The 15,357-nt window shown below is 38.2% G+C and overlaps 1 protein-coding gene across 1 annotated transcript in view; it reads left to right on the forward strand.

Moving 5' to 3' along the window:
* The first annotated feature begins 576 nt into the window (after positions 1–576).
* Positions 577–15,357, forward strand: part of ADRA1A (adrenoceptor alpha 1A) — a 25,956-nt gene continuing 11,175 nt past the window's right edge. Inside the window, exon 1 of the mRNA XM_015824289.1 lies at positions 577–2,268. Within this exon, the coding sequence (XP_015679775.1) occupies positions 1,380–2,268 (889 nt within the window). The 5' untranslated portion in view covers positions 577–1,379. The remainder of the gene's footprint in view (positions 2,269–15,357) is intronic.

Raw genomic sequence — 15,357 nt, forward strand, 5'->3', positions numbered from 1 at the left:
AGCATTGCAACTTCAGCCATGCATCTTAAATCGCAAGTGGAGCATTCTGAGTTACCCTCTCGGTTAACGTAAGGTTCATTTGTAATGTAGGGGAGGAAATGGAAGAGAAATCACTGCAATATTGGTTTTCTTATGTTGTAAATTACCGTGAGGCTAGAATGGAAATGTCCATGATTTCTTCTTAGCATAAAACTGCAGATTGTTTTGCTTGCAGCAGAGTTAACAGAAAGAAGGCACACATAAGACCCGCTTGTTCTAAAAAGACCCAACATTGCCTTTTTTTTTCTGGGGGATGCTGCAGGGTAATCAATGGCCAATTTGTCAGAGAGCAACATTTTTATTGCCCAAGATTCGGAGGTATGATTTGATGAAAAAACATAAGAAGCAATCAGTCTGAAGAGCACCAACTGATGAGCAAGCAGCGTTGCAGTCAACAACAGTCTGTATGCAATGTTAAAAACTCAGTAAAGTTTGATTCCTAATTTTGGAAAAAAATATTGCTGTTGGAATATTGGCCAACAAGAAGCCTGGTGTTTGAAATGTGTTTTCTCCTTTTGACTTCTTTAGGAAACAGCTTAATTGTCAAGCAGAAGAGCACAGACCACCGTCTCCTCCAAGTTCCTAGCAGGTCCATAACCATTGTTTGTTAAAAGGATTATATGCTGGGTCAAGGTGTCACAACTTTACAATTATTACAGCTTCTTCGGCAACTTGATGTCATAAAGCTAGTCATGGATGAAAAGACTAGATGTTGAGAAGTGTCGAACAGAGTGACAGACAGCATTTTTTCTTTCACCTGGGAAGATGTTTCGAAGTCAAATATGAAGAAGACATAAGAAAGAGCAAAGAATACCCTGCTATTATTTGTTCTGTGTCTTCCCAGGAAGAACTTTTAGAGAGTCTGGAAGCTGATGGCCTTTCTACATTTGCAACTTTCCTTGCTTAGTAACAAAAAGCATCTTGTGACTCAGTGGGTATTATTTTAAAAACTAAACAGAAACTAAGAAAGAGGTCTTTAGCTCAGTTTTAATATGGTTTCATCAACAAACATCCAACAAGGTGTGTTAAGCTTCAAAGAGACTATTCTAAAGAAAACCATTATAATTGCTTTGGAATTATTTATGAAACAAGAAACGCCTATGTTTTTCCTGGGAGCAAATGAAAAAGAAGAAATGTGGATTCTCAAATATGTTCATTAGGCTAGGGTTTTGCTCTCTCCTCTGCATTTATAAAGCCAGACTAGTATTTCCAATTAGTTTCTATCTACAATGTGGAAATAAAGCTTCTCATAACACTACCAAATATTTGCTCTTGGCTCTTTCAAAGAAAGGGCAGAGAGAATCACAAACACCCTGGATGAACATTAACCAGTTTTGATAATGGGACTGACCTCTGAGAACATCTCTGCCCCTGACTGCTTCAATTGCACCCAGACTGTGGAGCAAGTAAATATTTTTAAAGCCATATTATTAGGTGTCATCTTTGGAGGGCTGATAGTTTTTGGGGTCCTGGGCAACATTGTGGTCATCCTTTCCGTAGCCTGTCATAAACATCTACAAATCGTAACCCATTACTACATTATCAACTTGGCTGTGGCTGATCTCCTCTTGACTTCTATTGTTCTCCCCTTTTCTGCTATTCTTGACATCCTGGGCTACTGGGTTTTTGGGAGGATCTTCTGCAACATCTGGGCAGCCGTTGACGTTATGTGCTGCACAGCTTCTATCATGAGCCTTTGTGTCATCTCCATAGACCGATATATTGGAGTGAGCTACCCACTGAGATATCCAGCAATAGTGACTGAAAAAAGAGGTCTCTTGGCTCTCCTGTGTGTGTGGGCATTGTCGCTTGTGATATCCATAGGTCCCCTTTTTGGCTGGAGACAACCAGCTCCAGAAGATGAAACAAACTGCCAAATCAACACTGACCCAAGTTATGTATTGTTTTCTGCTCTCGGGTCCTTCTATCTCCCCCTGGTTATCATACTGGTGATGTATTGCCGGGTGTACGTGGTAGCCAAAAGGGAAAGCAAAGGATTGTCATGTGGCCTGAAGACTGAGAGGTCCCGCTCAGAAGAAGTGACTCTTCGTATCCACCGCAAAAACAACACTGAAGCTGCAGGAGCTACCCCTACCAGCAAGCAGAAATCCAATTTTTCCTTAAGGCTTCTAAAGTTCTCTCGGGAGAAGAAAGCAGCCAAAAGCTTGGGAATAGTTGTGGGATGTTTCATCCTGTGCTGGCTTCCTTTCTTTTTAATCATGCCAATTGGTAAGTAGAATATAAATACACTGGCCAATGAAAATGTGGGGTTATGTGATATGGGTGCTTCTCTGAATATTTGAGATTCTAGATGAGTTCTTCATCTGATGTAACTGAGGAAAGTCTCTCTGAGTTGAGTCATATATAGTGATAGAGTAATTTATGAGATAAGAGTGGTGTTATTTTTGTACCCCCGTGTCCTTTTTCTCTACTGTTGAAGATGTACAGATACAGATTTAAGCGGCTAGGTACTGGGTAAAAGAAGATGGGATTTTGGCACTGGCCATGGGGATCTAGATAAGGCAGAGGAGAGTTCTGCTTCACGGGCATTAGATATCACATCCTGTTTGAGTCATAATAAGAACAGGAGATGATCAAACAAATGTGACTCACTGGGCATCATTCTGTGAAATCTTAATATTTGTGGGTTCTACTTTTTTAAAACTAGGATATTGAGCTCAGCCATTCAGAACCTATATGGATATGTGGTCTTAATTAATAACAGAATGCCTCTGAGAACATAATCAGGCTAGGAATTCATGATCACCACACCAGAGCCAAGCTCACAATTCCTTTCATCCAAAACTCCTCCCCTTACTTCTCCTCAAACATTCTTTTCAGCAACTTAGTTTATAGCAGCGGTTCTCAACCTATGGGTCGCGACCCCATTTGGGGTCGATCGACCATTTCACGGGGGTCGCCAAGCAAGGCTGTCCACCATTTTTTTCCCCTTTTCCGGAGGGTGCCTTACCTCCCTTGAGCTGGGCCAGCTGGTGGTCGGCCTGCTCCGTCTCTGCCGCTTGCTAGCTACGCCTCGGCCGGCGCAGGAGGCGGAACCACGCATGTGCGGTGCTCCCGGGCAGGGAAAGTCCTCGACGTACGACCGGTTGGGTAGTCCTCGACTTACGACCGGTTTAGTCCTCGACTTACGACCGGTTTAGTCCTCGACTTATGACCGGTTGGGGGTCACGGCATTAAAAAGGCCGAGAACCATTGGTTTATAGGCAATGAGCAACAAATCTGCTGTTTTGATGGTTAAGTAAGTGGCAAGTGTTTTTGACTTCTAGTCTTCTGCACATCACCCAAACATTTATCTATCTACACAATTATCTCCATATCATAAAGTCCAGGTCACATTTGAGAACGTACACAGAATAATCTTCAAAAGATCTGCTCTCAAGATAGAACTCTGGATTGCATTGAATTTGTCTTACTATCATTTGTAAGAAACTATCTTTTCTGTGATTTTCAAAAAGTTTATCTTTCTGTCAAATGTATGAAACCTATTTATCAAGGTTTATCAAAACTACTTTAACACCTGTTGCTGGAGAAAATTTTTAAAAAGGTCAAAGACAACCCAATCCAACACAGCACTAGCTAAGGGGAGATATCTTCAATTCTTCTCTTATGCATGTTGGGTTGTAAAAAAAAAAATGAAGCTACCAATGAAAGATCTTAATGTGTATGTTTGAGAAATGAACGGGAGCAATTGAACAATCAAAATGCATCTGGAAACAGTTCAAATCCTGCTTTAAATCGATGTTATTCCCAGCTTAGAAGGAATGTTGATATTAGTTTTAAATGATGGATAAGGTTGTGGTGTGTCCTATTTGGTCTCCTTCAAACAGCCCAAGTGCCTTCTGTCTTCCATAATTTAGACCAGGGGTTTTCAAACTTGGCAATTTTAAGACTTGTGGACTTCAACCCCCAGAATTCCTCAGCCATTTAAGTCCACAAGATTTAAAGTGGCCAAGTTTGAAAACCCCTGGATTTAGGCATTTGAATGACAATCACACTGTCTGGGTACAGCTTAGAGTCCACTAACAAATATATGTTTTCAGATTTAAATGCTAAGCAGTTGAAGAAAAAAGCTGAATATAAGAAAGGTTTCTTCTGGAAACACATAATAATGGATTCAGGAAAAAGGAGCATAATCCAAAAAAATGGTGGTTTTAGGCCCGTTAGTCTTCAACTGCCTGATTATTGCCAAAATATGATATTGGGGGGTGAGAGACAGACAATAATAAGAATATTAACAACAATAAACAATAGCAATTAGCCATGTAAAAGTAACAGAGGTGGAAATCTCCTTCGCTCATAGATCTGTTGATTTAGGGCTTGTAGCCACTTGTCTAATTAGGATTTCTGACTGAGTGGAGTCTTTGAGTGGACTCATAGATCCCAAAGAAATCTATATGTCAATACCCATAATGTTTTCTTTGTTTAAAAAAGACACTTTTCCTTTGTAATGTTTACTAGATCATTTTTTTAAATTGATATGAAAATCAGTTTTAATAACAGCCAAGTCACTTTGGGGAAGAATTTCACTATAAAACTGTGATCCTGTCATTTGGTAGCTGTTAGTTGCAGATGGTTTACTCTGTGGTTATTAGAAGTTCCTCCTTAATGAAGTTCCTCTTGGAATTACGAAACTATGCGTTTCCAGATATATAGTGTGTGCGTTTTTCTCAAGAATTCAGCAGCCTATTATGGATTGGAAACTGTTACGGAATTCAGCAAATCACACACCCACAACTGTGGTGGACAATCCTAGCAATGCTTTAGAGCCTGTAGTCAAAATAAGTGTGTTGAACAAGTCATACCAAATATTTCTGTTTTGTATCATTATCACTCATGTTGTCTGTGGAGATTCTCAGTCATCCAGGTCACATTGTCTCAAAGATGCTTTTTTTCTTCAAAACTCAACTGGACTATTTTTTTTCTTTGAGGGAGAAGAAGAAAATGAAAGGAAGAAAAGTTCTTCCTCAAGGAAAAAACCAGTCCATTTGCTTGTGGGGGGGGACACTTTTGAAATATCACTCGTGTTTTAACTTTTCCTAAGCAAAACTCTGAGAATTTTTTTCCTGTTTTAAACAACTTTTCCTACCTCGATTATAATCCAAACCTATAAAATATAGATTTCTACAAAGCAAAAAAAAAAAAGGCCAAGGACTGCATACAATTCTTCTTCCTATTTTGGAAATACTTTGAATGAAACATCCTTTACAAATTCTGGATATTAAATTAGTTCTAGTTCAAACTCGTTAGAGCTTTAAAATTGCCAGCAGGTTAAATCCAGAATCGTGGTCAAGCATGCCCAGAAGGATGGATTAAGAAGGATGCTGGCCTCTTATTCTGGGAAGTACAAATGCCAAGAGTGATTTAACAAAGTTCATGAGATGGAGCCTGATTCAATTAATTTAAAAGAGAGGTTAATCTACTTTTGCTTAATTTTACTACATACATCGTATCAAGTTTTGGGCTGAAATATGAGTGTGGGCAGTAATAAATGAGAAGAATACTTTTAGGAGAAAGGAATAGCTGGAATGGCAGGATTTCATTTAATATGAACAATATGTTTTGTAATCCATGTTATTTTATTGTTTTATTACTTTCAAATAGCAAACTTAGTTTGGAAAAAAAGCAGGCTTTGGTAAAAATGCTAAATTCTCTTTCATCTCTCCTTCATTTATTTCAAGGACTTGTGTTCAACAAAGTTCACTCTCTTAGTAGTTAAAATATTATTTAACTTCAGGTATGTTCATCAATTATTAATGTCATTCATTCTTTTCAAAGGAGAAGATGGATTTTCAGGATCATTTTTTAAATTAATATTCAATTGTTCAGCAACCTCAGGAAATGCCTTTCTATAATCTGTTCACCAGTAGTTTTTATGCCAATGTTCTACTTAAACACCTTTGAAAAGTCTGCAATTCAGTTCAACAAAGGAATCTTAATTGTGTGTGTTTTTCTTCCTACAAAATCAATTAACTTATCTTAAAAAATCTTCCTTTATGTACATATCATCAAACGGTGAAATTATTAAACCCAAAGAGAAGCAGTTTAATAATCACAATTTGGGATTGTGTGAACAGCTGGTACAAATAAATGTTATGATGAGGATGTATATTAGAAACAATTGAGTGCTAGGTTTGTTTATTTTTTTTCTTCTTTTAAAATGATTGCTTATCCATCATAAAAGGCAAATAACAAATAAAAGTTAATGATTAAGAAATACTGCCAGGGAACCTGTTACTCTAAAAAATAAAAACATGGTAACATGGAAAGTTTGTCCTTTAAAGCAGCTGTTTAAATTATTTTTATTTATTAAGTTTATTTGATGCCCATCTCACTACAAGGTGACTCTTATGTTCAATAAGATGCGCTTGCTAGTAAATTTACAATTGTTGCTTTAGCAGCACTCATATACATTTATTTCTAAATTGTAATTGCATTATTTATAGTTAGTAAATTGATAGGAATCCGCTGTTAATTGCATTTATTGATGCCTTTTCTATTTGGCTCAGGTCTTAGAGATGTTGACTGAATTTGCTTTCATGTTTTGATTTTGAATTCGGCATAACATATGAACCTACCCCAGGCTTCTTAATAGGTGTTAATTCAAAATTCTACTTTTTATTTAAGAAGGTTGGCCAAAGCTAAATACATAGATGACTCGGTTCCATTGTTCTTACTGTTTTTGTTCTGGCTTCCACAAATGAAGTTATTCCCTTATTATATTCATTTTTTAATCTCTGGCGTCCTTGGGATGTGAATTGCCTTCTGAGTGATGAACGGAAATGAAGCATAAGAAGAGGGGCAGAACAGGGGTATAGAAATGCAAGCAATGGAAAAATCAACTTTGTCCAATGGTTAGGGTGAAGGATTCTCAATCAAACTGATCTCCCAGATTGTTATAATGATAAAACTGGAGTGACCAGGTGATGGGAATTGCCCTAACCATAACTTTAGAGGAAAGGTGGGCTATAAATAATGATTACGTGCCAACATGTCATTGTCAACTTAGCAATTACATAGATATTATAGATATTCACATGACAAGCTGTCTCCAACCAAGTCTTTTAGGTATTCCAATGGTGCATCCAATGCCATTGTAACTTTCTCTATCTACTTTGCTGCTGATCATCCTCTTCTTCTCTTTCCTTCCACATTTTCCAGCACTATAGCCTGATTTATAAAATAATAAGAAGGCATTAAGCTGATTGTTAAAGCTCTGATGAGTTTAGGAGTAGAACATTCAAATGAAGATACCAACATTCACATATATTCCTGCAGAGAGAGTTTCTTCTCATTGCTTACCATGTCAATGTAATTTCCCCTCTATGTTGCCTTTTGTTCAACAGCTCAATAAATAATGGATGAAATTCAGACTTCTGAAATAACTGTTGCATTCCACTTGAATTCATGAGTTTCACTACCATGAATGAGAGAAAGTGATCCATTTTATCACTCCAAGCACTAAACCATATTTGGGCTGGCATGTCCTCCATCTGTGGGTGCTTCAGACCATTCTCTCAGCTTTAAAAATGAAAAGATTAATGTATTTGTTCATCTGTTTATTGATTTACGTTCAATAGCTTTCCTCCTACTTTTCCCCTAGGAGATGAAAATAATATGAACAGGATAATGTCCTTTTTTTTCTCTTCATATAGCAGTATTTTGGGGAAGAATGAGCCAAGGAAAAGTAATTGGCTCAGAGTAACTTGAGGTTAGACTTGACCCTGATTGTCCTGCATCCTGGTCCAACAGCTTAACCACCATGGGACGGTGGCAATCACAATCTTCTATAAGGATTCTCTCATGAAGGTTTTGGATCAATCCCATATGAGCCGTGGTGGCGCAGTGGTTAGAATGCAGTACTGCAAGCTACTTCTGCTAACTGCCAGCTGCCGGCAGTTTGATTCTCACTGGCTCAAGATTGACTCAGTTTTCCATCCTTCCAAGGTCTATAAAATGAGGGCCCAGATTGTTGGGGGCAATTGGCTGACTCTGTAAACTGCTTAGAGAGGGCTGTAAAGTACTGTGGAAGTGGTATATAAGTCTATGTGCTATTTCTGTTGCTATCAAATACATTGATTAAGAGGTCAATGCAAAGATTCAAATTTAAATCTGATTCAATCATCCCTTCCAATTCCATCATCAAGGCCATTTAGCATTCTAAATTGAATCAGGTGCCTTGAATCAGTTCTGACTGGCTGCTGAACACCAGCCTCCATGCTTTTATCCCATCTTCAAATCTTTTTGATTCAAGGGCACAAATTGTAAACTTGAAGCGGTTTGACTCTTTGAATCAATCAAAATTCAAAATGAATTGGCTCTTCAGGTAAAATTGCAAATTCATATAAGATGTTGACTAGCTGTACTCCCTTAATAATTACATTTTTCCATTGGATTCAACAGGAAGGCGAGAGATTCCAAAATATAAATATCTTATGCTTTTAAAGGCCCAGAAACCTTCGTCTTTGCCAGCATCACCCAGTGCTTCTAAAGCTTCCATTGTCTCACATCTTCTCTCTAGACCAGGGCTTAAGAAATTGAGTTCTCTTCCCTTTATCCTACTTAGGATTTTTCTGCCAACTCTTAGAGTTTCCCAAGATTTCACGGGAGGAAGTCATGACAGGGAGATCTTGGTATGTAGCCTCATCGTGCTTCTCAAGATGCTGTCTCTGGAATCCTCTACTTCTGCAGACATGCTTGGCAGCATCTGGATTTTAATCATTCTTCCATCCATTTTCATGAAGTATTATGGCAAGGTTCATTTGCAAAAATAAATGGAAAGGAAATAAAAATAGAGAAACTGCTCCACAAGAGTGAAGATGTCTTGCTTTGGGAGCAGACTTAATCCATCTTTCTTATAGCAAAACCCAAAACCGTTTGTGGGGGAAAGGAGAGGAATGGGATACCATAAATCTCAAAGAGAATCATAGTCATCTAATGCTTTGGGTTTTGTTATGTTTCTGAAAGTCACTGCAACCCATTTGTGCTGTCTGGGTCTTTTTAACCTCCAGATCAAAAACAAGGACCATTTACTATACTGTTCAAGGCAGAAATTCACATATTCCAGATGGTGTATCATGTTTAACTGCTCTTGAGACTTTTCCTTTTTGCTTATTCTTGTCAACTTTGAATACATCGTAAACATGAATGCCATCAGCATCTTGACTATTGTTGGGTATGATCAACCATCAAGAACCGGGACAGGATGGAACAAGAAATAACATTACAATGAGGTGATAAGGGCACAATTTTGGAACATAACACAATAACCTTCCAGCTTAGTTAATATTTCCAGAAGTTGAAACTTTAACAAATTAAAGTAAAATGCAATATTAAACATATGCATTGTTTATAATGTACCATTATTTATCTTTCAGATCCTCTCGTAATATAGCTGAGAGAGAGAGAGAGAGAGAGAGAGAGAGAGAGAGAGAGAGAGAGAGAGAGAGAGAGAGAGAGAGAGAGAGAGAGAGAGAGAGAGAGAAGTTAAGTTTCTCTTAATAGGAAAAGTAGTGATTTGGGAGAAAATGAATTATAAGCTACTAATCTGGATACCCTCCAGATGTTTTAAATTTTGATATCTCCAGATTCTAGACCTTTGGAGGATCCTCAAGTTGGAGAAAGCTGTTTTTCAGTTTATCATAATAATCAGTTTACCAGGGCAATCACAAGTGAGCAGAGTGGGATGTCAAAAGCTAGAAATTATAACTGCATGTTCAAACTCCTGCCCATTGTCTTTATATATACCAAGTCATGGGGCTTTGATTGAATAACTGGAACCCCAATCTTGACTTTCTCGACCCTCTGTGGACTCCACTGGTACTTGATACACTTTTCTCTTCCATGGATGCCTTAATTTAATGGAAACTAAATGGAGTCACTGGTCTATAACCCTAACCCTCTCGATCAATACTTATATATACACATAAGCATATGAATACAACTCTTCAACAAAACCCATCTTCCAGTTTCCTCAATTTTTCTTCTCCAGTGAAAGTTGTTTGTATTCCTCCAGATCTGGATGCTTAAGGAAAAGGTGTAGGTTTCCCCTGTCCATTTGTATCCAACTCTATGGGGCAATGCTCATCTCCATTTCTTAGCCAAAGGAGCCAGTGTTGTCCGAAGACATTTCTGTCTTCACGTGGCCAACATGACTCTATGCTGAGGTGCACAGAATGCTGTTCCCTTCCCATCTAAATGATACTTATTTATTCAAATTAGCATGCTTTCAAACTGCTAGGTGGGAAGAAGCTGGGGCAAGTAACAGGAGCTCTCCCCATTGCACGACACTTGGGTCTTGTTTGCTTTTGCTTTTACTTTTTTTTTTTTTTTTTTTGCAAATTGCCTTGTCCCTGATCTGAATAAAGTTCACAAATGAGTCCCATCAGAACTAAAGTGAGATGCTGGAAGTCCGGAAAAATATTTGAATGCGCCGACGGATTTGTTAAGCTATACAGAAAAGTGTTTTTACCTATTGATAGAAGAAGAAAATGGAAACGACTTGACTTTCCATTACAGAATTCCAAGTCCTATAAGTAGCCACCGATGTTCCCACCATGTTGATCTCTGGTAATTGTGTGACAGCAAGAGAATATCTTATGATGCAGATCTTGTTCTTTAGAGAGACTTAAAAGATTCCAGACTAATGGGAAGTATTGCTATCTGATCGGAATGTTCTATCTATCATGCCTGATTCACACTTGAAAGTTCCCATCTCTTGCTACAACTACCACATAAACGATGCTATTTTAAGAAGCCAAGAATCTATTGCAGCAGTTGTTTTCATCAGAGGTTATAAGGCAACTGCTAAGGAGCTACCCAGCTTCGTGAATACGACTGTACGATTGTTCATTTTAAATCATGAACATCTTGCTGGTTCGACTAATTACATCATTTATCTAAACTCTATTAGGGTAGGCAATTTTTAGTAAGCAGTGAGCTAAGAGAGGAGTTAGGAGAAGAAATTAGCAAAACAGCCATTGAATGTGGCTTAAGGGAGGGGAAATGGCAAGATACATTCTGAACAGCTTGTGTCAGAACTGAAGGAATACAGAATAACGGAGACATAAGATTTCTGTACTACGGCAAATTATTAATAATTGTGTGATTTGCCTTTGTTTCTATAAAAGGACTGCAATATAATTCTGACTGCAATATACCTTGCAGCTGGAATACTTCCATTCATTGGTCTTGCTAACCACCCACAGATGATCATTTTTAGGATATAATGATCTATTCATTCCAATGTTACCTCTGTTTACCCCAACAGACCTTCATTGTTCTCTCTTAGCACTGTGATTTGATTATCCTATGGAGGAGGAGGAGGAGGAGTCTGACAGAAGCAGCCTTCCAGTGTTGCTGCCATTTCCTTTCAATCAATCAATCAATCAATCAATCAATCAATCAATCAGAATAGAGCTGGAAGGGACCTTGGGGGTCTTCTAGCCCCTTCCCCTGCTCAATCAGGAGACCCTATACCATTTCAGACAAGTGGCTGTCCAATCTCTTCTTAAAATCCTCCAGTGATGAAGCACCCACAACTTCTGAAGGCAAGCTATTCCACTGTGCTCACTGTTAGGAAGCTTCTCCTTAATTCCAGGTTGCTTCTTTCCTTAATTAGGTCCCATCCATTGTTTCTCATCTTGCCTTATCACCATCACCTTTGGAAAATAAGTTGACCCCCTCTTCTTTGTAGCAGCCCCTCAAATACTGGGACACTGCTATCATGTCATCCCTAGTCGGTCTTTTCTCTAGACTTCCTCAAGTTGTTAAATCTCATCCTACTCACCTATCTTCACTGGCCCAATATATTTTCTCTCCCTCCTCCCAAACATTTCCCAGCATGAATACCATCAACTTGTACAACCTGATTGCGCAACACATAATTCAACTTTGCGGGTTGATGTGGTGTTGGCTACCAGCTTTGCTGACTTCAAAATAGGAGTGGATGTATGTTTCCATCTCCTTCCCTTATGAGATGTTAAACGTGCGGGGGAAAAATGATATCAGCCTAATTCAACTAATCAGATGGATTTCAACTAAGGATATAACATCAATCCTTCTCTTGATGTCATATATCCCTGCAGGATCCAATCTGGGTTAGTCACTGGGACCAAAGGTTTAGTCTTCCAAACTTTTGGACTTTTCCTGGAGCCCATCCTCAGGGAACTTCTCTCTAGCAGAAGGTTAGAGAGATGGGCTCCAGCACAAGTCCGAAAGCTTGGAAGATTAAACCTCTGGTTCCGGTGACCGACCCAGATTGGATCCTGCAACACTATCCTGGGACACGTATGTTTGCCTTCATTCATATATCCTTTTTAACTCCATAATAGAGCAGTTGGTATTAAATAATAATAATAATAATAATAATAATAATAATAATAATAATAATAATAATAATAGTAGTAGTAGTAGTAGTAATAATAATAATAATAATAATAATAATAATAATAATAATAATAATAATAATAATAATAATAATAATAATAATAATAATAATAAAGTTGGAAGGGACCTTGGAGGTCATCAAGTCCAACCCCCTGCTCAGGCAGGAAACCCTATATCGTTTCAGACAAATGGCTGTGCAGTCTCTTCTTAAAAACTTCCAGTGTTGGAGCATTCACCGCTTCTGGAGGCAGGTTGTTCCACTGGTTAATTGTTCTAACTGTCAGGAAGTTTCTCCTTAGTTCTAGGTTGCTTCTCATCATGCTTTGCATGATGCCCTGTGGAACCAGCCAAAGGACAAAGCCACAGGGCAAACCAATTGTGCATGAAGTTAAATCAGCATATGCAGTTCAGACACAGTTCTTTTAATCTGGCATTCAGTGACAACTACTTACAGTAACCCGTAGAAGGTCTTGGCACAATGTCATTATTTTCCTTTCAGATATGTGGCCTGATTCTCAGATTTCAAATAGGCATGGGAATAAATTGTGTTAGAGCTAAAAATGGCTGTTTGTTTGGTGATAGCATGACTTGCAACGGTGTGTGTCCATATTGGGCTCTTTGGGATGTTTGTATGATCTCAGTTACACAGTTACTTGTTAGGTTGCCATAATCTTTTTTTTAAAAAAAGACTAATTAACAAACTTTCAACAAAGTTTTCAACTGGGCCTTACAAACTCAAGCAATTTCAGAACGATCTCTAGGATCATTGTTTGAAAATAACAGGATGGTTTTTACAAGAATTGCACTCTTTTCGGTAGATGAGACTTTTGTGGAGGGTTTTTTTTTTTGTCCTATGCAATTTTCTTTGTTTAAAAAAAGCTGTGGGAGTTGTTGTTTCATTTTTGAAGAGCTGATACTTAACAGATCAATGCAACGCAATCAGATAAATGGTGGGGATGGGGGTGAGGAGGGCTTTTAAAGAACAGAGTCGGGCAATCATGGCAGCAAATTTCATAATAATAAGAATTGAATTGAGAATAATAAGAATTGAATTAAAGTTGCTATCTTGAATTAAGGTACCAACAAGCTCATCAGCATAATCAAAGTGGGTTTCCTTATAGGTAGTCCTTGCTTTGAAGCTACAATGATGCTGAAAACGGAGACTTATTATTGGCCCTGGAAGCTGTGGCCATAATAGCATCCTTGCAGTCAGGTAACCATGATTTGAGCACTTGGTAACCAGCTCACACTTATGATGGTTGCCGTGTCTCTGGTCACATGATGTCCATTTGCAAACTCTCCTTCCAGTTTCCCATTGTACACCCTGCCTTACCTGCTTGCTGCTCTGCTTCTGAGCCACCTGGGACTCATTTAATGACCCATGAGCCTTTCTTAACAATGTCAACTGGGAGTGCCAGGATCTCTGTCACTAAGCAATGCAGTCACATGGCATCTTGCTTTATAACTGCATTGCTTAGCAACGGAGATTCTGGCCCCAGTTACCTTCATTAAACAAGGACTACCTATATTCTATTTCAGATCAAATCAGGAATGATAGTTAACTGGAGAAATCCTGGTTTCATGAAGCACTTGTGATATTAAAGTAGGAGGGGCAGAAGGCCTGTGTGTCCAGGGGGGGAAAAAAGATTTCTTTACATCTAAGCTTTTCTTACTAAGAAATTAGCTTTGCAAGTTGCAATGTGCTCAAAGCAAACCATTAACTGGAATAACAATGTTTTATTGTATGAAAGAAATATGTCTGCTGAAGGATTTGGGAGCAAACCTATGTTTTCCAGATAAAATGGATCAGAAAACATGTCATGATAAATATCTCTTTGACCCTTTAGCTCAAGGCAGCCAGTTTTTCTGCATCCAAGGATGTACTTGATTATTAATATAATTGCTCCTGAGGGAGCAATAAAAACTCCTTTAAATATTATGACAAAGATATCAACAAGCTGAGCAAGGCTGGACGTTTTCAGCCCTGTCGGGAATAAAGGATAGAAATTAATCAGAGAGGCATCCACGTTTTGCTTAGAAGTAGCAAATATGACACCCCTGAAAATATTGTGGCTGCTGAATCTCAAGATGTTCTACCACAGCAGTGGTGGGATTCAGCCAGTTTGCACCACTTCAGCCGAACTGGTAGCTAATATTTTGTTGCCCAGGCCCAAAATGGACTTCCGGAAACAGCATCCACACAGACAACCGGTTGTTCACATATTTGAATCCCACCACTGTACCACAGATATGCTACACATCATGGACTGTTTTCCTTTATTCTAAGAGTTGGGGTGACCAACTCAAGAAAGTCAGGATGGTGGTCACAACTGTGTAATCAAAGCCCAACTCTTTTAAAATGTGTTGAATGTAAAAAAAACAAGGGCAGGGATTCAATTGCACAGATGCAAATGAATCGTGGTGGCACAGTGGTTAGAATGCAGTATTGCAGGCAAACTCTGCTCACAACCTGGAGTTCGAGTTTGACGGGGCTCAAGGTTGACTCAGCCTTCCATCCCAGATTGTTTGGGGCAATATTCTGACATTGTAAACTGCTCAGAGAGTGCTGTAAAGCACTGTGGGACAGTATATAAATCTAAGTGCTAATGCTATTGTCATTTTTACTTTTGTGATTACCTCCCACATATGCTGGATTATTCCCTCTATAATGCATGTATATATATAGAGAGAGAGGCATATTTCTCCAAACAAACTTTCTCAAATACTTGCAATTTTACTACCGTACATTGTTTTTGCAAACAACCTTCCCAAAGGACTTTATTACTGTAATAAATGTGCACATTTTAGAAAATATATATATATATATATATATATATATATATATATATATATATATATATATATATATATATATATATATATATATATATATATATATATATATATATTTTT

The sequence above is a fragment of the Protobothrops mucrosquamatus genome, unplaced genomic scaffold (genome assembly GCF_001527695.2).
Source record: "Protobothrops mucrosquamatus isolate PMUCROS unplaced genomic scaffold, P.Mucros_1.0 scaffold2185, whole genome shotgun sequence".
Classification (NCBI taxonomy): domain Eukaryota; kingdom Metazoa; phylum Chordata; class Lepidosauria; order Squamata; family Viperidae; genus Protobothrops; species Protobothrops mucrosquamatus.